The sequence below is a fragment of the Salmo salar genome, chromosome 17 (assembly GCF_965601325.2).
Source record: "Salmo salar chromosome 17, fSalSal1, whole genome shotgun sequence".
NCBI classification, from domain to species: domain Eukaryota; kingdom Metazoa; phylum Chordata; class Actinopteri; order Salmoniformes; family Salmonidae; genus Salmo; species Salmo salar.
In genome coordinates this window covers 18,268,695-18,290,713 of record NC_138307.1, presented here as the reverse complement: position 1 = coordinate 18,290,713, position 22,019 = coordinate 18,268,695, and the positions used below count along the sequence as shown (strand labels likewise).

Genomic DNA, 22,019 nt, shown 5'->3' with positions numbered 1-22,019 from the left:
AGTTTGAAGGAGCTTGCAATTGGCATGCTGACTGCAGAAAGGTCCACCAGAGCTGTTGCCAGAGAATAGAATGTTAATTTCTCTACCATAAGCTGCCTCCAACATTGTTTTAGAGAATTTGGCAGAACATCCAACCGGCCTCACAACCGTAGACCACGTGTATGGCGTCATGTGGGCGAGCGGTTTGCTGATGTCAACGTTGTGAACAGAGTGCCCCATGGTGGTGGTGGGGTTATGGTATGGGCAGGCATAAGCTACAGACAACAAACACAATTGCATTTTAATCGACAGCAATTTGAATGCACAGAAATACCGTAATGAGATCCCGAGGCCCATTTCTTTTAAAGTATCTGACCAACAGATGCATATCTGTATTCCCAGTCATGTGAAATCCATAGATTAGGGCCTCATTTATTTAAATTGACAGATTTCCTCATATGAACTAACTCAGTAAAATCTTTGAAATTGTAGCGTTTATATTTTCAGTATACATTAAGAGGAGTGAAGCATATGAAGGACTGAAGTAATACCCCTTCCTGCTGTGTGTCATTTTCTCATTAAAGAACATGTTGGAGGATCAATTTTCTATGGTTGTGCAATACATAATGTTAGTATATTCCCTTGAGGGTGGTTTCTCTTTAGAGCCAACAACAGGACATGGGACAGACTAATTAGAAATAGTCTATTTTTACACAGCATTTCTCTGACTATACACAGATGAGTGCTATTTACAATCACGTGGAATATGAAATGAATATTTGGCTACACGAGTGGTAGGACAACACTAAAGACAGTAAGGGTACACAACTTGATAAAACAAAGGCTAGGGTGGCCATAGAAATGACAAGATAAGGCATCCTAACCAGTCTTGCCTCTGGCCATATTAATGGGTGTCATTCTGAAGTCTGGATGGGTGACTTTACAATCCCGTTTCAGTTGGTATTTACTCAGAAACGACATGGTGACAAGCTGCACTTCTTGGTACTTATTTTAAAGAATTCAATACAATTGGTCATGTGTATTGGTAATTGGTAATAGCACAAAAAACAACTATTTGAATGTGTTATTTCTAAGTACTCACCAGGGAGGTAGTGGACTATGAAAGTGATCATCATAACCCCTTACATTCACTGGAGAACATCTACACAGATCAAAAATATAAATGCAACATGTAAAATATTGGTCCCATGTTTCATAAGCTGAAAGAAAAGATCCCATAAATCTTCCATATGCACAAAAAGGTTATTTCTCTCAAATTGTGTGCATACATTTGTTTACATCCCTGTTGGTGAGCATTTCTCCTTTGTCAAGATAATCTATCCACCTGACAGGTGTGGCATATCAAGAAACTGATTAAACACGATCATTACACAGGTGCACCTTGTGCTGGGGGACAATAAAAGGTCACTCTACTATGTGCAGTTTCGTCACACAACACAATGTCACAGATGTCTCCAAGTTTGAAGGAGCTTGCAATTGGCAGGCTGACCGCAGGAAGGTCCATCAGAGCTGTTGCCAGATATTAGAATGTTCATCTCTCTAACATAAGCTGCCTCCAACATTGTTTTAGAGAATTTGGCAGAATGTCCAACCGGCCTCACAACCGCAGACCATGTGTATGGCATCGTGTGGTCGGGCGGCTTGCTAATGTCAACTTTGTGAACAGAGTGCCCCATGGTGGCGGTGGGGTTATGGTATGGGCGGGCATAAGCTACAGACAACAAAAACAATTGCATTTTATCGATGGCAATTTGAATGCACAGAAACACAGTGATGAGATCCCGAGGCCCATTTCTAATAAAATGTCTATAACTAACAGATGCATATCTGTATTCCCAGTCATGTGAAATCCATAGATTAGGACCTAATTTATTTATTTCAATTGACAGATTTCCTCATATCAACTGTAACTCAGTAAAATCTTTGAGATTGTTGCATTAATATTTCTGTTCAGTATATACTACTTCACAACCGTTAAGGACTGGGGGGGGGGGGCTGACTGGAGACTTCCACCTAAACTTTCTTCTATTCTCCAGAACCTGCTTGGCACAGAGGAATTATTTGCCAACTTTCCCATTGTTCCCTGTATAAAGTGAATGTAAAACTGTGACGATGGGGACTCATTCAAATGTTAATATCTCATCATCTGTATAAATACAGTGTCTTCCATTTCAACATTTATACCAGCATACCACTTAGAATTGGGTATTATTTGGTCATGCTAGTGTTGAAATAAAGCATTGATTTGGGCAAATTTCAGTACATCTATTACTCTGGTTATGAGGACCCGTCTCCACTCTGTCGGATGTCTGCCACACTCTCAGGCACCCTCGCTGTCATGCCTTCCAGGGACCTGGTCAGGCAGATCTGGCAACCCAGGCGGGACCTGGCAGAAAGAGAGAGGAAAAAAAAAAAATAAAAGAAGATTATGACAAACATATTTTAAAACGTCACAACGCTATGACCTAACCAAAATGGATCCACTTGAAACAATTGGATAATTGAAGTTGGAGAGTGAGGAGGTCAACTTATTCAAGATCTGTGTTTAGGGGGTAACGTTTTGGGACAACAGAAGTGAAGTGGGCCAGTGTCACAAGGGGTTCAGTCAACACTCAGCTAATATGATTAGTGAGGTCATGACCGTCACCCTTCTCATGTTGCTCTACCTAAACCAGCAACACAGAACTCAAATCCCCTTCCGATTGGTTGGAAAGCAGGCTAACAACAGTACAAGGCAAGCATGTGCCATTGTGTGTTTATCCCTCTGTTCTTGTTCCTCACAATGATTACCTCCTAATCTCATTATAAATCAACGCTGAACAGCATAACACTCTGGTTACACTGGTGGCAGTGTGTGTGTGTCATTTCACTTGTGCGTCCAATCAATGGGCCTCCAATTCGTGTGTGTGTCTCACGTGTCTGTGAGTCCGTAGGCCAGGTCCAACATATCCATCTCCTCGTCAGTAATGGGGCCCAGCTGATTATACACGTCTTCCTCAAAGATCAGGTGACAGGTAGAACAGGCCAGTGTCCCCTCACATGCGCCTGACAGACAGAGAGACAAACACACAGAGAGAGAGACAGAGAGATCAAAACATCCCACTGAGTGAGAGAGCAGGCGAAACCTACAATAAACAACCGTATTAATTCACTTAACCACATTAACGTAACCCAGCTCACCGAACCCATCAAAATCGAGGTCCTGGTCGATAATGACATCTAGGAGAGAGTCTCCAGGAGAGCCTTTGACAGAGATCTTCTCTCCATCTCGATTGATGAAGTGGACCGTCACCTTATTGTCAGCTCTGCACAGAAACAGACATAAGGGTGTAATTACAGACAGTAGCTGTGGTCATGCTGGGAATTGGGAACACATTGGATTAACATAACACTTTCCAGATGCTCAAGGACTTTGTATTGTATGTGGGAAATGGGTAACTCCCATTGACTAGGTAACGCCCTCTCAGAACTTGGTTGCGAATGTACAGGCTGTTTTTGAAGGTGTATTGGTTTCGGGTTTCTGCACACAGATCCAATAGCTTTAGCTTTGACATCCATTCCAGGTTGTGTTGAACAATATTTATACAGTCGTTCCATACTATACAGTGAGTAACTAGTCCCACAAGCAATCCAGCAATGTCCTAGTCCAACAACTGTTTAGAGATCCTGAACAGAGCCCTGGTTTGATGGTGCTTATCTGCCAGAATGATCAGTCAGTTGTACCTAGCTGTACAATGGTGACAGTTTGCAAATTAATTGATTTGCACATGATTTTCAAATGATGAGATGTACATAAGGTTACAGGCAGCGTGTCATGGTTAATAAATTGATTAAATAGATCGGTGTTACTGAGGAAGGAGTTGGCAAGACAGATGGTTAACGGTTGCTCATCATTTTCAACCAGAAGGGGTTATTGAGTGACTGACTGACTGACTTTTTCGTCACACTGCTGCAAGTTTGGAAGTTATGATTAAACACACAGTTCTAAGAAATGATAGTTACCTAGTTGGTTCGATCAAACACATCGAGTACTGACACAATGATTACGCAACAAGCCTTTCTGCTGAAGTTAGCCTTCAGTTATTGGCTTATTTGATGCGATACTAACAAGTTTGTTAACGTTAGCATTCTTCCTAACATGAAATAGTTAAGGTAGCCAATATGACTAGTTAGCAAGTAGCCTAACTAAGCGTGTATACCTTTATAGCTAGCAAGTTAAGTACGTTTGGGGACATGATGACACGACTCCTTACCTAAGAGGTTGTGTGTTGGTGCTAAAATCCCTTACACGAATACTGGCCATTCTCTGACCGGCCAATGATAAGCTCCCCGACGTTGTGTTTGTCGCTGAAATGAGTGCTTCTGTTCGTCGTAGAGAATTTTCTCGGAACGAAACATGAAATAGTCTTCTTACCGATGTCATCAGAGCCATTGCTTGGCGATGACGTTTAAAATATATCTTAAACGGCGGGGAAGAGAGTCCGATTTCGCCTTGTTTGAGACTGCTATACAGTACTGACAAAACAAGCTAACTTCATGCTAAATGCAGCTAAAATGGCTATATCTAGCCCTTTGCGTAACCAGCAGACACCGCTGCTCGGTCGGTGTCACGTTTATTGCATAACATCTTAGCTACTGCTAAATGGAGGCCATACTGCTACACTATCACTTTGGAAAAGAAACCTGAAATATATCTAATTTGTTTCAATGCAATAAGCTTAGCCTCTGGACTATTTCAAAGACAAAGCGCAAGGTTTTACTTTTTATTTAAAGATCTCAAAATAACTTCCTGGAGCAAATTCTGACATGCACTCTCACGTGACCTTACGTGACCAATCACAAGAGTTTTCTTGGGGTCTTTTTCGGGGCAGTGAATAGTTTTCATGTATTCTAATGTATTATATAATTTATTCCATAATGTATCCAAATGTTAGCGCATGGTGCATGACGATTTTGAAAACTAGTTTTAAAGTTGTCTGCTGTGGTCTTGAAAAGTACTGTTATCCTCAAAATCTGTATATGAGCTGAAAGGGAAATTATTACTCAAAACTCATTATGGGAAGAATTAAATACCACAAGTCTCCATTTCCATTCATACATAAGATTCTACATGGCGTAGCATACCAGATATGTGTTATCATTTTAGTGGCTTACTCAGGGCAGTTTAAATGGAATAAAGTGATTTGATCAATTGTTACTGATATAAAAAAAAAAAAGATTCAATCGATACTGTTCGTGCTATTGTGGAGTGGGTAACAAGTGCGCTATCTCGCTTTATTAGCTGGATGCCTTGCCAATACCTGACAATGCCTTCCAATGAAATCCCAAGTTAAAAAACATTGGGATACGGTGGCACTCCAAAAGGTTTATAAGAAGTAATGGGATTGCTGCTGTTTCCCAATGTTCTTGAACTTGGGATTTCATTTGAACTGTTTGTGTTAATATCAGCGAGTATACGCCCCTTATCATCTTTATTGCTGCAGCTGAATACTTATTGACCAGTGAGTCTTTTCTTTCCTCAAATCACTTTCTGAGTCTCGAAACCTCCAACTGTTCACCATACAGGTAAGTGAAATACAACTACGCACACTCAATGCACACAAACAAAGATACACAGACTGAGCGTCTACTAAATGGCATATAGACAGTATATATATTATTTATTAAAGGAAACCGTATTTGACACAGACACACAGTCAATGTAGGCTAGCTACTCACGTACTTAGAACTCAATGTTAAATAGACACTGAGGTCGAAACATTATCTGAGTGAAGGGAGAGGTTTAGGCGCTGGTAAACTGGACAGAGGTACTTGGACTAAAAGGTAAGAGAGACAGTGAGACTTTTAGATTGAGAACAGTCACAGAGCACTAGCACAGCTGGATTCACCCTACAACCAACAGGTGAGATTACCTGTCTGAATTAGGTAGATACAGTGTATACATTTAGACACCGTGTACATTTAGACACCATCAGTGTACTTATTCTCTCTCATCCATTTTTTCTCTTCTTTGCTACTTGTCTTGTTCACAGGATGTTGACGTTTACGTTGTTGCTCCTGGCTTTGTCAAGCAAGAATCTGAAAGTTTTGAATGTTTATTATTTTTTTTAAATTTGATAGACGAGATTTCTTCAAATTGAGAATAACTGAAATACTACAGTATAGGCTGTTTGTGCAAAATTCCTACATTTCACTATATCAATGTACTGTAATGTTGGACTTATTCCTTGCTCTTTTGGACTTTTTTACAATAAATTCTTATCATGCTAGTGTAACCGATGTGAAATGGCTAGTTAGTTAGCGGTGATGCGCGCTAATTGCGTTTCAATCGGGTGACGTCACTCGCTCTGAGACCTGAAGTAGTTGTTCCCCTTGCTCTGCAAGGGCCGTGGCTTTTGTGGCGCGATGGGTAACGATGCTTTGTGGGTGTTAGTTGTTGATGTGTGCAGAAGGTCCCTGGTTCAAGCCTCAAGCCCAGGTTGGAGCAAGGAGACGGACTGAAGCTATACTGTTACACTAGACCATTTTTCTGGCACAGTGGTTAATAATTGTACCAATAGGGCAGCGGTTCCTTCTCTATGTATGTTCTTATCTGATCAAAATCAGCGCACAAGGTCAAAGTTCAAGGGCAGTGTGTTTGTGGGCTGGCATGCATGCATGTAGGGTGTGTGTGCCCATGTGCATGTGTGTGCGTGCATGAGTATGTTTATTTTTGCAAGTGTGTGTGTGTATGTATGAATCTGACCTTGCCTCCCCCCACTTTTTCTCTAGATGATAATGTTTACTGATTGTATGTTGTGTCCCCCCAGGTCTCCATGCTGCACCACTGAGGGATGATGTAGTGGCACCCCCTAGAGGTAGCCTTCAGGATCCCAAGGTCCTGGTTTGGCCCGGGAGCGTCCCAGTGGAGGAACGCAGACAGGGAACAGAGCCCTCAGACGCTTCATCATGGACCTGAACACCGGCCTCGTCAAGGAACACGTCAGTGAGATGGACAGGAGAGTGGCACCAGGTACAGGGCTTTGAAATGTTACATTATCCAGAAATGTTAGTTATTTTTTACATTTTGGGTTTTATATATTGTCTTTCTCCCCTGCTCCTCTCCTCTCCAGTGTACACTCCTTCCTCTGTGGATGAGTTCAGACAGGGAACCGAGAACTCCCAGAAAACTCTGGTGGACATCAGGAGCAGATGCATCATCAGGCCTGTTGGAGAGAAGCAATAAACAGATACCTCAGGATGAGAGAGACAGATTCCAAAGTATACACACAGTGGAGGAACGTAGACAGGGAACAGAGCCCTCCGGACGATTCATTATGAACCTGAACACCGGCCTCGTCAAGGAACACGTCAGTGAGATGGACAGGAGAGTGGCACCAGGTACAGGACTTTGAAATGTTACATTTTTCTGAAATTGTAATCTTTAAAAAAGGAAATAACTATTGGAAGAAATATTTAGGGTTATATACACTGTGTGTACAAAACATTAAGAACACCTTCTTAATATTGAGTTGCACCCCCCCTTTTGCCCTCAGAACAGCCTCCATTCGTTGGGACATGGATTCTACAAGGTGTTAAAAGCGTTCCACATGGATCCTGGCCAATGTTGACTCCAATGCTTCCCACAGTTGTGTCAAGTTGGCTGGATTTCCTTTGGGTGGTGGACCATTGTTGATACACACAGGAAACTGTTGAGTGTGGAAAACCCAGCAGCATTGCAGTTCTTGACAAAAACTGGTGTGTGCGTACCCCGTTCAAAGGCACTTAAATATTTTGTCGTGCCCATTCACACTCTGAATGGCACACATACACAATCCATGTCTTAATTGTCTCAAGGCTTAAAAATCCTTCTTTAACCTGTCTCCTCCTCTTCATCTAAGCTGATTGAAGTGGATTTAACAAAGGACATCAATAAGGGATCATAGCTTTCACCTGGATTCATCTGGTCAGTCTATGTCATGGTAAGGTGTTCATAATGTTTTGTACACTCAGTGTATATTCTCTTTCTCTCCTCTCCAGTGTACACTCCTTACTCTGTGGATGAGTTCAGACAGGGAACCGGGAACTCCCAGAAAACTCTGGTGGACATCAGGAGCGGATGGATCATCAGGCCTGTTGGAGAGATGGAGAGAAGCATGAAACTGACACCTCAGGGTGAGAGTGTTTGTGTGTACAGTATGTGTACTGATGGAGTATGCTTGCTCTCCTTCTCCCTGTAGATGACAGGCTGGTGAGTGCTAAGGCTGAGACTCACTCAGAGACAGAGTGTGTTTGTGAGGTCATTGATGGCCACTGCTATCAGTTCAACCCCACACTAATGACCTTCAGTGAGGCAGAGGTGAAATATACACCCAGTCGGTCATATTCGCTTTTCTCTTAAACAAACAGCTGTCCTAATATTTGTGTGTGTGTGTGTGTGTGTGTGTGTGTGTGTGTATGTGTGTGCGTCCAGTCCTCCTGCAGCATTCTCTCCCCTCACGGACACCTGGCCTCCGTAACCAACGGCGACCTGCACTCCCGCCTGGTCTCCATGGTGACCAGAGCCACCAAGAGTCCCGTCCTCGGACATGGCTGGGTGGAGTCGTGAAGGTCAGTATTTCATCACCCCCCCACACTCTTGTTCAATCAGAATGTCTAATAGTAACCTAGCCATTTTCCAAGAGTTTTAATGGTGTGTGTGTGTGTGTGTGTGTGTGTGTGTGTGTGTGTGTGTGTGTGTGTGTGTGTATGTGTGTGTGTGTTGTGACCCCTGCAGGATAAGCAGTCAGAGTGGACCGACGGGTCCACCTGGGGCTACAGTGACTGGATGCCCGGTCACACAGTAGATGTTCAGAATTGGTGAGACTCATACCTTTAAAAAGTATTTGATATCTATATTGACAACCTTTTAAGTATTAACAATATCATCTTTTCTAAGTCACAGTGCTATCAATAACAGGTTACATTGTGAAATGCTACCTTTGAGACTGTTGATAAATAAGGCTATAAATCATAAAAAGTCTGGGAAGGACCCAGATGAACTTGGTATTGGTTATGAGAGCATGTTGTATTATAAGATTTCTGTTCTTTAATGACTATAACATTCTGATACTGTTTTAATCAACAGGTCTATTCGACACAATCAAAGTTAGAGCCTTAAAATTGGATGATATGGTATATGACTGGTCCATTTAACAACATTGTCATTTGTTCCCTCTCCCAGATGAGAGCTGGTGGACAGCAGTGGACTGTGAACTGAAGAGCTTCCATCTGCTCCTTCCCCATGGCAGCATAAGAGGCCTGCACTAACTGTAGAATTAGAATAAGTAGAATGGACATTACAATTCACTATGAAAGGGACTTGTCACTCGATGGCAAGTTGCAACATACATAGAAGGCAACAAAACCTGATGGAGACAAACACAATAGAAAAGTTAAATTACCCACGCCCCCTCCAATGGTAGTGATATCAGGTCTCACCAGTAACCAAGTGATGTCAACACATTAAGTGTTCTATTGAAGTGTTCTATTCTGTCACCATCTTGAGTGACATTAAAAAACACATGGATTTTAAAAAAACTTGTTCTCAACTTGCCTACCTGGTTAAATAAAGGTGAAATAAAAATAAATAAATAAAATGCTGTTTCCATGCAGTAATCCTGTGAACCATAAAACATCTGCATCCTGTTTCTATTAAGTTGTATGTCCTCTCTTCTTAAAATAAAAACGGAGCATTTTACATGGTGTGTCTTGTGTTCATTGTGAAATGAAAACAGCTAGAGATGTATTCTGCCTGAAGCTGTTTCAATGATGCTTCAGCAACAGGTCCAACGTCTTCCCCTACTTCAACTGTCTGAACACTGTTTGAATAGTACATACTGTATAATGAAATCAAAAAGAAATTAACTGGAACCAACTGATCCAAGCTGTATAATCTTTGTCCACGCTTATGAATGAGACACTCCTGTATGGCAGGATGTCATAAATAATCAAATAGGCTAGACTACTATCTACTGCCTGCCTATATCAACAAAAAGACTTCGGGAAAACAATTAGCTTGAGGAAAACTACAAAAGTGAGATCAATAGATAAATGTAGTGCCTCACTACACCGACAGCTTCTAACAGACAGAGGCAAAGACAGTACGCACCCAAACATGAACAACTTTTTCAGTTTGTCTACGTGAGGTGGGTTGCAACCAACGTCCGGTGTCGGTCTGTGCTGCTACACATGCGCTGAACGGACGCCGCGGAAAACACATTGGTGGATGTCGGCATTGAGGGATTACTAAAGACATGGCGGCCAACATCGAACAAATTTTTCGCGATTTCGTAGTAAATAAGATAAAAGAAATTGAAGATGAGAGTCAAGATATCATGTAAATATGTTTTTATACAGCCTAGTTTACTGGCATGAATGGTTTGTTCGGGCAATTTGAGAAATGTATAATGTTCTGTGCTGGCCTACTAGGTTAGCTAGCTTGCGTGTCCGGCAGTACAAAGTGTGCAAGGCAGGCAGTTGCTGTGGTTATAACGTATTAAAGCTAGCTAACTACCTGACTAATAACACGGTAGACTCATGGGTTGGTTCTTGCAAAGATTATTATAGTGGTTATTGGGTTCAAACAAACCAGGGAGCTAACGTAGCACCAGGTATAGGGCTTGTTCGCACTAACCACCTTCCTAGCTAGCTAATCATGCTAAATGTGGATTGCTAACAAGCCAACGTTAGCAGTTTGTCAGGACGCGATCTCTTTCCTAGAACTCCCCCAAAACGTTGGTTTGACAGAGTCACAGTGTGCAAAGGCAATACACATAATTTACAAACACACATTTTGGATTATCAGGAAAAGCAATGGCGGGGACTTAGTTATGCCTTTGAGTTTTCATGTTACACAGTCACGTTCTAATTTGAGGTTAACGCGAAATAACTAACAGTAGCTAGCTACTTCGCAGGGTGGGTATAATTTGTGGAACGTTCCAACAGGAATCTGTTCCAAAAATGTCGTAAAGTACAAGGTTGCCAACAAACAACGCATACAAAGTAGCATGACCAATTCACCGAATAGGCATCAACCCACCACGTAGCTTATTCTTAATGTTTGTCAATAGGCTAACAGAGTGAAGACTGACATTTTTCGGAATGAACGTGGTGAGTGACACATTTTAATGAAATAGCCCACGCCCTAACTGGTATCTTATTCTGCCGAAATACAACATTATATGCGTTGTTGTTGGCAACCTTGTTATTTACGAAGTTTCTACAACAGATTCCTGTTGGAACGTAACACAAATTATACCCAACCCTACCTCGCATGTCGAATCACATTTTATTTTTATTTGTCACATGTGCCGAATACAACAGTGAAATGCTTACAAGCCCTGTCAGTTATTATGTAGACTACGTTAATCATTCAATCTCATGCATACTTATAGATATTGTCCATTCGTTGTGTCCAGTGTTATGTTGTTAAAAACCAAGACCCCTGCTGATAAGAAAGTTGAGTGAACCTACTGTAAGTTCAAGTACAGGTGTCATCTCATACCTGCATTCTCTCTATTAAGTCTGACAGATGAAGACCATCCCAATGGTAAAACTGCAGAAGGAGCAGATGGGATCAACAACACACAAGGTCAGTAACACAAGGGCTGTATCGCAATAGTCCAAAGTGATATTCTATTTTCTCCTTTCCTTTATTTGCACTGATACTCCAGTATTGATCAGGTGAAAGCATCTATTTCAAATGAAATTGTAATGTACGGTATTATTTATACAGATAAAGATGGTGTAGCCAATAAGGAAGAGGGTGATGTCCCACAAAAGAAACACAGGAAGCATAAGAAGCACAAGAAGCACAAAAGCAAAAAGAAGAAACGTAAGGAAGAGAAAGGGAGCGGCTCAGAATCAGCAGCAGACTCTGATGGAGACAAGGCAAAGACTGGTAAGTCGTCTCAAACTACTACTAAGCATATGCATAACAGCAGTGGTGGACCTTTTCAGTTTGATGTTAATAATCAGCAGATTACTTAAAGGTCCATTATGTAGCTTTGTGCACGACGCAATTCACATTGAAATGTGAGTTCTAGATCTGTCATTCTCATTGAACGCAAGTTTGATGGTAGATCTGTTTACGTCATTTTACAACGGTTTTGGTTATTGAAAATATATTTCAGCAGTTTAGCTAGATGGTACAGTGATTCTCTACACAAAACTTAGCTTTTTGTCACAAACCAAATTTTTAGCAACCAGGTAATGTCAATTTCTACATATTGAATCAAATGTCATGATGATTCATTTCTAAAATATTGACATTAATTCCACAGGGGAAGAGGATGATGGGAGATCCAAGCGGCATAAACGACATTCTGGGAAGAAGAAGAAAAAAAAGCAGAAGAAAGATGGTGACAAGTCCAACAGCTCATCTGGGTCGGAGTCCGAGTCGAAGCCTCAGCCTGGGAACAAGGAGAGCAAACCTCAGGATCTACCTGATATTATCCCTAAACTAGAGGAGAAGTCTCCGGAAAAGTCCTCCTCCAGACGTTCACGGTCTCGTTCAGGCAAGCGCAGATCCAGGGACAGGAGAGGGAGATCCAGATCGAGGTCCGGTAGAAGACGTGGCGGACACACACGTTCCAGATCACGGCACCGGAGGTCCGGGTCACATTCTAGAAGGTCTGGGTCTGCCAGGAGAGGCAGGAGAACCCGGTCAAGGTCCCTCGTGATCTTGAAGAAAGACAGACGGTCTAGATCGAGATCCAGAAGGCGATCGAAATCTAAGACGAGATCTCAGTCGAGACACCGAGAGATGAGTTCAGGATCTCCCTCTCCGTCCAGAAACGACAAATCCAGGTCTGCCTCAAAAGACAGCCAATTAGTCGAGAAAGATCCCTCTGCGGCCCTGGCTAAAGATGAGTCTGCTGTGAAAGACGAAAACGTAATGGTTCCAATCGATCCGCCAGCCCTAGCTTCCCAAAGCAGCATTGATGGTGTCGTCAATATGGCCGCCGCCACTGGAGGAGGGTGGAAGCCGATACCCTTCTTAGGGGACAGCAGTAAGGGAGAGCCAGCCGTTTCCTCCCAGCCCTCAGAATGTCTGACGTCTCCACAGAAGTGCCCTATTTCTCCCGAGGTGCCTTCAGGTGAGCAGCATGAGGCCTCCACTGACCACCAGTCAACGTCAGCCTCTGATCCTAACCTCAGCGGCCAGCCAACTGGTGAGCCAGGGGAATCGGATGGACCTGTTACTTCAGAAACCTTGGATGGCTCTGTAGATTCCTTACCCCCCAAAACAGATGCTGGTGGAGGGGACAAGGTGACACCTCAGGGTGAAGAGCTCCCTGCCTCACCTAAACCACAGCCAACATCTGGAGAGGCAGAGATGACAGAGAAGGGAGGAGAATCTTCAAAGTCCAGGTCTCCTTCAAAGAGGAAAAAGTCAAGGTCAAAGTCTCCTGGTCAGAAGAAACGCTCTGATGCAAAGTCCTCCAAGAAGAGGAGGTCCAGATCCAAGTCTCCAGGGAGGAAAAGGAAATCGAGGTCCTCGTCGCCAAGCCGCAAGAGGAAGTCCAGGACGCCGTCTCGGAGGAAGAGGTCTCGCTCAAAGTCCGGGACGAGAAAGAAGAAATCACGGTCCAAATCCAGAACGCGGAACAAGCGCTCAAAGTCTAGGTCGCCGAAAAGAAAACGGTCCAAGTCACGGTCTCCTGCTCGGAGGTCAAAGAGATCGAGGTCACGCTCCGGTTCGCGGCGGAGGGGGAGGGGTGCATTCGGCAGCCACCAGCTGAGCCAGAGGGACCGCTGGAAGCGTGAGCCAAGCCACTCCCCAGTCCTCATCCTCCGCAAGAAGAGGTCTCCGGCACGCACCAACCGCGACACCAGCAAAAGCCCGCCACGACTCACAGAGCTGGGTAAGCATGTCACCATTTTTTTTTGAATGATCAATGTATTTGAATTGAATAACTTTATTTTCTCCAATGGTAACTTGACAAAAACACCGGTGTACAGTAAGTCTCAATGCAAGTTTGTGATGTGTTCCTCATCCCTCCTCACAGATAAAGACCAGTTACTGGAGATTGCTAAGGCTAATGCAGCCGCCATGTGTGCCAAGGCCGGGATACCCATCCCAGAGAGCCTGCGACCCAAAGCGGTCCTCCAGCTGCCTTTACCCAACCCCATGTCCTTCTCCATGCCCATGAATATGAACATGCCCATGAACATGCCCATGAACATGTCTATGAACATGCCTATGAGCATGACCATGAATGCAGCTATGGCTAGCATGACAGCTGCCACAATGACTGCTGCCCTGGCCAGTATGGGATCTATGGCCTCCATGCAGCAGATGGCCCCGCTCCCCAGCATCACCAACAAGCCCCCGCCAGGTCCCCCCCAGCCCAACATGGCCACCATCGAGGATGTGAAGAGGAAGGTGGCCAAGCAGGCAAACAGCATCAGCATCAAGGAGTTCACTGACGTAAGTGCTCTTCAATGTCATGATGATGACAATCATGTAATAATATGACTTGGAGAAGATTTACTAAGCATTTGTCCTGGTGCAAAATGTAGTCCTGCACCTTTTTCATAACAAAACACCAATCTTAGACATTCAATTGTATGTGGTAATGGAAACACTGACCCTCGAGCTGTGTCCTGTGTGTTTCTGTAGAAGTGTAAGAAGATTGTGGAGAAGGGAGGGGAGCTGGCCCTCGCTGAACCCCGTATATCTGACGACGAGGACGACGGCAAACCGTTTGGACGAGCCGCCCTGAGGGAGGTCAAGGGCATCTCCTTCAGCCTCAATGTAAGAACATGGAACACACAGCATCAACATGTCTCTCATCAATGTACAGTACATTCTGAGCTTAAACATTTCCTTATTAATAAAAAAATGTATCGAGGCAGTTTGAACTGATATTTAATTTTCAGAACATAGTTACTGTTTGAACATAGTTAAAGACCAGTTACTGTTTAGATACTATGTGGGACTGAAGAGATGTGCCTAACTGGGTGAATGGTTGAAGTGAACTGCAGTATGCTGTCTGTTTTGCCCTGGGCTGATGTTAAGAGCTGTTTCTATTGCTGCCACATAACATACTGTTTTTCCTATTGAGCCAACATAGGCGATGGGCAAAGCAGACAGCAAGCCTCCTTGGGCCCAGAACCAAACCAGGTAGATTTATACTCTTGTGCACTTTCCCACAAACTTCCATCCCAAGGAGACCTCAGTCATGTTAGTGAAGTTTGCTGGTTGAAGTGCACTGGAGATAAATCCTCCTGATTGAGACTGGGCCCAGTAACTGCTATGATAACCAGCCATTCCCCTTGTTGAAACACACCTCTTTGTCTTTTTATATTTTTTCCTCCCATTTTTTTAACAGTAATCCCCCCCCCCCCCCCTCCCCCGCCCCTCCTACTCCTGTGCTGCCCCTCCTCCTCTCTCAGAACGCATCCGTGCGTCCATCGCCTGCGTTGGCGGTTCGGAGCGAAGCGGCGTTCGCCAAGGAGTTCCCCGTGTCGTCGGGCTCCCAGCACAGGAAGAAGGAGGGCGACGGGGGAGGGGCTTACGGAGAGTGGGTGACCGTCGACAAGAAGGCGGAAAAGGCCAAGGCGGCGGCGACCAAGGCATTGGCAACGGCTGCCAAGGAAACTTCGCCTGGGGATGCGCCTTTGTCTGCGGTGTCCGTGGCAACGGAGGAGCCGGCGGTCGTCACGGAGAGTGATAGTGTGTTCCCGGAGCCGCCGCTACAGGTGGGATACGGAGGGGAGGGGGAGGAGGGGGTAAGGTGACACTAAGAGAGATGAGAGGGGTTTTAGGAGAGTCGTCGTGTAGGAGGGAGAGAAAATGAGTTGAGATATTATGCATTTCAAAATCATACGCGTTAAAAATGTGATTTATTTTTGGATTTTAGTTTTAACCCAGTGTTTTACCACATGTAGTGGTTTGGATCAGTGGTTTCCGAAATGGTAGGTCACTGCTGATTCCTATTGGGAATAGTTTGAGACTGAGACCAGGTTCTATGGTTATACACAGTAGCTAGAAACATTGGTGTGGTTGATTTGAAAGTAGAAAAGTCCAAAAGCCTTAGGTGGGTTGTCATGCCCAGCAGGAGAAAAAGATTTGGGAACCACTGGTTTAGATGGTATGGTGAGTTTAGTTAGAATGCCATACCAGTGCTCCTCATCTGACCCTATAGCAGCATTGACTGGGTTTCGCTGGAGTAGCTGTTTCTGAGGGCGGCATGTAAAACACTGACCCTCATCACCCACCAATTCCAAATTGAATGTACAATCAAGGGCATTAATTGACCTCTCAAATCTCAGAGCAATACCATTTAATAATCTGACTCCCAGGCGATGACTAGTGGTTTAGAATTGAGTTATCGATCAGTCATCAATCGTCAGATGGGCAGACCAATGAGAAATCGGGTGACGTCATCCGTGACCTTGCTGTTAATTTGTGCTTATTTTGTATTTGATGCAACTGTTATTAAACAAAGCTGGCTGAAATTCCACAGGTTGCGTTTTATTTTTTGGGGGGGGTGTACAACTACTAATACTGACAACTCTAAAAAATACAAATACTGACGACTACGTAGATGTAAGTAGTTTCATATAACAACTGATCTAGGTCTCATGGAATAAGTCTAGATTTCTTTCTTGTATGGTGAATGGATTTTCCTTATTCGTTTTATCGGCTGTTCACGTGTGTGTGTGTGTGTGTGTGTGTGTGTGTGTGTGTAGTATTGTGTTTTTGCATGAATGTGTGTGAATGATGTGTGTGTGGTGCTGACTCCTGTGTCTCCCCCTCTAGCCTGTAGACATCACCCAGGCAGTCGGTGAGAGGATGAAGGCCCAGAAGCGTCTGGCTGAGAACCCGTACGACGTCAGCGCCATCTGCATGCTCAGCCGTGCTCAGGAACAGGTAAACAACAAGCGTTGGTAGAAGCATAATGTACACTCTTTCCACCTCCTTTCTCTCACACACACACACACACACACTAAACCTTCCTCTCTGTTAGGTGGATGCGTGGGCCCAGTCCAACACCATCCCTGGTCTGTTTACAGGTTCTACTGGAGCAACGGTGCTCAGCTCAGAGGAGCTGTCCAACAGCGGACCACAGGCCTGGATCAAAAAGGTACCATCCACTGTCTTACCTGCTCCCCACACACCCTCCTCACCCCAAACATACCACCCCACTACCCTACAGGTGTCTGCATCGCCCATGCCCACTGGTGTACCCACTTCACAAGCCTGCCTCAGCCTGCTCCCTAATCACCACCCAGCCCTAGTCAAATAACTGAATGTCTGTACGCATAGAGACGGAGACTGTATTTAGTTTGACTAATGTTCTGTTGATGTAGAACACACTGGGTTAGAATGGAGTAGTTCCACTGTTACTCAGTGGAATCCAGGGCAGATGTAACGGCCCCGAAACGTGGGGTCCACTGCTACCATGGCAACCCTTGTTAGTGCTAACACACATAGTTTACTGATGTGTGTGAGTGAGCATCTGTTGTCTGTATTGTGTGTTTCTGTCTGCGTCAGAAAGATGCTCTGACGGTGAAGGAAGACTTGTTTATGTTGACTCAGCCTGATATTTGCACTGCGGTCTGTAACAGTGGTAACATGATGAACCCAGACTTTAATCTTTAATCTGACCTACAGGGATGAACAAAAATCTCCCTGCACTTCAATCACCCCCCAACACCTCCCCCGCAACACACACATTCTGACCAATTCCATTTCCTGTGAAGTGGGTACACCATGTTAAGGGTAGCGATGCAGATTCCTTACATGTGACATTCTTACCAAAGCAGGTGCAAATGCAGTACTGACACCCGGCTACTAGTGGTGCTCTGGTCTGACACCCGGCTACTAGTGGTGCTCTGGTCTGACACCCGGCTACTAGTGGTGCTCTGGTCTGACACCCGGCTACTAGTGGTGCTCTGGTCTGACACCCGGCTACTAGTGGTGCTCTGGTCTGACACCCGGCTACTAGTGGTGCTCTGGTCTGACACCCGGCTACTAGTGGTGCTCTGGTCTGACACCCGGCTACTAGTGGTGCTCTGGTCTGACACCCGGCTACTAGTGGTGCTCTGGTCTGACACCCGGCTACTAGTGGTGCTCTGGTCTGACACCCGGCTACTAGTGGTGCTCTGGTCTGACACCCGGCTACTAGTGGTGCTCTGGTCTGACACCCGGCTACTAGTGGTGCTCTGGTCTGACACCCGGCTACTAGTGGTGCTCTGGTCTGACACCCGGCTACTAGTGGTGCTCTGGTCTGTCCACTAAATAGAGTCCCCCTCGGAGTTGGAATAGGGACTTGGAGAGGGAGGGAGGAGAGGAAGAGGAGAGCTGGAAGTAAGTCTGCAGACCCCAGAACCCCCCTTCCCTTGTCCTCTAGCACCCCAGGGCAAGGCAGAGATTATGGGTCCGTCTCACTAGTCTAAAGAAGCTTCCTCGTCTCTTTCCTTGGATTCACACTGATCTCAGAACAGGGGAAAGGGAAAAGCTCTATTCTTTCACCTATCCTGCCTTTTCAGATCAGGTCAGATGTTATTGGGGACTTTAGACTATTCAGATGTACCCTAAGACAGGTTACTATAGTCTCTACCGTCACGCTGTGCCCAGAGATAACCATCGTCGTTTGTCCTCTGTCTGTGGACCCCATCTGAACCCTCCTACCCTGTAGTGTTTCTATAGTGGGCTGTTTGAAGCCAGTGGGTGTAACTGTACCCCAAGCCTCCCTGAGCTCTGTAAACACACAGAGGCAGGGTGCTGCCGTTACTGTTTTAAATGACACATCCTGAGGAATCTCTCTCCAGGTTAGGTTACACATCGTCACATCATTTAGTTATAGAGAGAGATGGATCTGCTGAGTTTGTTCTTCATTTAATACGACACATCCTTCACAGGCAGATGCTATGGGCAGATGCCATGAACATATGCTGTGGACATGTTCAGAGACATGATCTAGGGATGAGTGCATTGATCATACTAATGTTAGTGACATGCATTTTGCTAGCATTACAGCAGCTAACATTGATTTACAGCATGCTAGCATTACAGCAGCTAACATTGATTTACAGCATGCTAGCATTACCAGCATATGGACTGTTGTTTGTGTGGTTGTTGGGTGCCCCTAGCAATCAGTCCTGGTGCATTCCGTTTCCCAGTAGATGAGCGTGTCTAGTTTTAGACCAGTCAGTGGTCTCCAACCCTAGTCCAGGCTGAGCAGGATTTTGTTCCATCCCAGCATAGTCGTATAGGTTAGGGCTGTAACAAAAACCTGCACATTAGCTCCAGGACCACAATTGGAGACCACTGCCTGAGGGAGATCTCTGTTCTGAGGGACCTAGGCTAGTTACAGGTGTCCATGGACATGCCTGTGCTCTTTCCCTTGCCCTGGGAGAGGCTGCGGTCAGAAGTTGCTCTTAGTCACAGATCTAGGATCAGCTTCCCTTCTGGAAATCCTAACTCCAAGCTGACCTAGGTGTCTAGGGGCAACTTCCTCCCAGTCCTTGGGGCAGCCTGAGGAAGGGGGTCGGTAAGAGGGGTCTGGATTGGAGCAGAGGGAGAGAGGTGTGGGTTCACAGGGGTGACCTGTGAACTTTCACCTCTCTGTGTATTGGACACTTGTTTCAGGGTCAGTCCTTGTAGCTGTCCTTGTTGCCATGGCCACAGTCAGGCCCCCCTCTCATTTCCTGTCTGATGCTGGGCCGGTGATGAGGGGCTAGGTACGTACACCACACAGCGCCTTACTATACATCTTGTGTAACTGTGTGTGTGAGAGAAAAGGTGTGTGTGAGACAGAAAGAAATGAGGTGTCAAGGCACAGCGCCCTCTTATTTACCTACATGTGGTATAATGTGTGAAGAAATAAGTCTCTCGGCTGTGTCTTGAGTTTCACCACAGAATTGATTTCATTTTCATCAGTACTCTTAATGTGTTTTGAAGTTTCTCTAGAAATGTTCTCTCAAACGCACGATTTTCAAAAGCTGCCACCACAAATAGTTATTTCTAGTGTTTCACATAGGGGTAGAAGTTACTACAGACCGAGTAACAGACACACACACACACACTCACCGTTAGCTGTTATCCAGAGGCATGTGAGTTGTCCTGAAGCTAGTCTCTAACTCAAGTCTGACTGTGACAGTGGTGTGACTGGATGAGAGACAGAGTGAGTGGATTAGGTGGTTGAGATGTTTTCAAGGTGGAAACTAATTATCTGCTTTCGCCTCTGCCTCTTCCTCTCCCCTCCCTCTTCACGCTCTCTCTCCCTCTTCCTCCTCACTCCATGGTTCTCTCTTCTGTTATTCTCCTCTCTTTCTCCCTCTCTTCCTTCCTTCTCTCTCTCTCTCTCTCTGTAGGATCAGTTCTTGCGAGCAGCCCCGGTCTCGGGAGGAGTAGGAGAGTTTCTCATGAGGAAGATGGGATGGCGGACGGGGGAGGGGCTAGGGCGACACCGCGAGGGCACTGTCGAGCCAATCATCATCGACTTCAAGACCGACCGCAAAGGTGAAATGAAGGGACCCATGCTTTCCACCAGAGCATTATGCATCGCAATATTATTCCAGAAGGCTATTAATGATGCTTAATGTGTTAGTGATGACTGTTAATGACGTGTGTAGTTGATGAGGATTAATAATGTGACCATAGGTCTGGTGGCTGAGGGAGAGAAGACTCAGAAGTCGGGCGGTATGGTTGTGATGAAGGATCTACTGGGTGAGTACAACTCGCACGCACACACACACACAGGATTTTAACTCAGTCTCACTCAATTTACCAATATTGCATTTAAAAAAAAAAGTGCTATAGAATCAATCAGAATTGTATTGATTTGAATGAATGTATTGACCATCTGCCCCCCAGGTAAGCACCCAGTGTCTGCTCTGATGGAGATGTGCAACAAGAAGAAGTGGATTCCTCCGGAGTTTGTTATGGTGACCCACAGTGGCCCAGACCACCGCAAGAACTTCCTATTCAAGGTGTGGATACGCGCTATGAGCCTGTGTGTTTGAATGGGTTTGTTTATTAGTTTATGGATGACTTTGTCAGATGGTTTGTGTTATAACCTCTTCCTCTCTCCTTCTCCCCTTTCCTCCTCTCTCTGTACCCCAGGTGGTGGTAAATGGTCAAGACTTCCAGCCTGCGTCAGCCAGTCCCAATAAGAAGCATGCCAAAGCCATGGCTGCTACGGTGGCTCTGCAGGCCATGGGAGAGGTGGCAGGGGACACAGGGCTTTATACAGGGCCTGTGTTCACCACTGCTACCACTGGACCACTGTTCTCCTCCAACGTCTAACACACACACACACAGTGAAACACACTCACAGACTGAGATACAGCGCTCGCACACAGGAGAAATGACTTGAGTCGCAGACCCTTCTGGCTGACAAAAACATATAGAATTTGAAGTCACCCGCCAGGGAACGATGATTTGTATGTCCGTTCTATCAAGTCTTATTCTATGTTTTGGGCCTACACACCACACGCGTTCAGAAGAGCTGTATCTGCTGCCTAATGGTCAACACTAGGAGATAGTGTTACTCTGGAAGCAAAAGAAACTTACTGATATTTTAAAACGGTTCCGGAACTCCGTTTTTTTTATCCTACTTTGAATGTTTATCTTATGTGTTGAAGCTCAAATGACGTTTTCATGAAACTGTTCATAGTGTTAATGCATTTGGGAGAATTTGAAAAACTCCACCATTCTCCTCATGACCAAATCGTCAATATCAAATGTTACCCATTTGGAACATTAATTTTCAAAGTGATTCACACTTGATAGTTCTCTAATTTTGGACAGATTAATTTACTACTGTCTAGGTTGAGCTTTCTCAGTCCGCTTTTGTTGGTAGCGTTATTTACAATGTCTGTATAAAAACCAATGTAAAATGTTAGCTGAAAGCGAAGAGATGCGGGTAACCGTAGGAGTTAAGGTCTGGAACACCAAAATAAAAATGTTTTTATCTGATTAATTAAATCATACAATCCTTTGACTATGTGTGCATAAAGTACATTTTCTCATTTTGTTTATA

At 44.7% G+C, this 22,019-nt stretch overlaps 2 protein-coding genes and 1 pseudogene across 9 annotated transcripts; 2 read left to right on the top strand and 1 right to left on the bottom strand.

Moving 5' to 3' along the window:
- Window positions 1-262: 262 nt before the first annotated feature.
- Window positions 263-4,792, bottom strand: LOC106575522 (adrenodoxin). Its single transcript, XM_014152058.3, has 4 exons — window positions 4,254-4,792; window positions 3,181-3,305; window positions 2,916-3,045; window positions 263-2,386 (listed from the first exon to the last, which is right to left on the bottom strand). The coding sequence occupies exons 1-4, from the start codon at window positions 4,430-4,432 to the stop codon at window positions 2,278-2,280; spliced, it is 543 nt and encodes a 180-aa protein (XP_014007533.1). The 5' UTR covers window positions 4,433-4,792; the 3' UTR covers window positions 263-2,277.
- Window positions 4,793-5,297: 505 nt separating this feature from the next.
- Window positions 5,298-9,718, top strand: LOC106575521 (uncharacterized; annotated as a pseudogene). Its single transcript, XR_014381126.1, has 8 exons — window positions 5,298-5,565; window positions 6,810-7,012; window positions 7,113-7,380; window positions 8,020-8,154; window positions 8,220-8,338; window positions 8,453-8,589; window positions 8,756-8,838; window positions 9,203-9,718. The product of XR_014381126.1 is annotated as an uncharacterized LOC106575521 (transcript).
- Window positions 9,719-10,193: 475 nt separating this feature from the next.
- On the top strand, window positions 10,194-21,980 carry LOC106575346 (uncharacterized). 7 transcript variants are annotated; one of them, XM_045699067.2, is made up of 13 exons: window positions 10,194-10,357; window positions 11,544-11,611; window positions 11,756-11,920; window positions 12,303-13,886; window positions 14,031-14,452; window positions 14,645-14,779; window positions 15,421-15,726; window positions 16,790-16,900; window positions 16,998-17,114; window positions 20,350-20,497; window positions 20,639-20,704; window positions 20,852-20,967; window positions 21,101-21,980. In XM_045699067.2, exons 1-13 carry the CDS (start codon window positions 10,275-10,277, stop codon window positions 21,281-21,283), a joined length of 3,504 nt encoding a protein of 1,167 aa, XP_045555023.2. In that variant the 5' UTR covers window positions 10,194-10,274; the 3' UTR covers window positions 21,284-21,980. The 7 variants fall into 7 exon arrangements, 4 of the variants coding, with proteins under 4 accessions (XP_045555023.2, XP_082819653.1, XP_014007303.3 ...); XR_006760029.2 differs by lacking the exon at window positions 21,101-21,980 and having other exon boundaries at window positions 17,044-17,114; XR_006760028.2 differs by lacking the exons at window positions 20,639-20,704; window positions 20,852-20,967; window positions 21,101-21,980 and adding an exon at window positions 19,625-19,716 and having other exon boundaries at window positions 20,350-20,486.
- The last annotated feature ends 39 nt before the right edge of the window (window positions 21,981-22,019 follow it).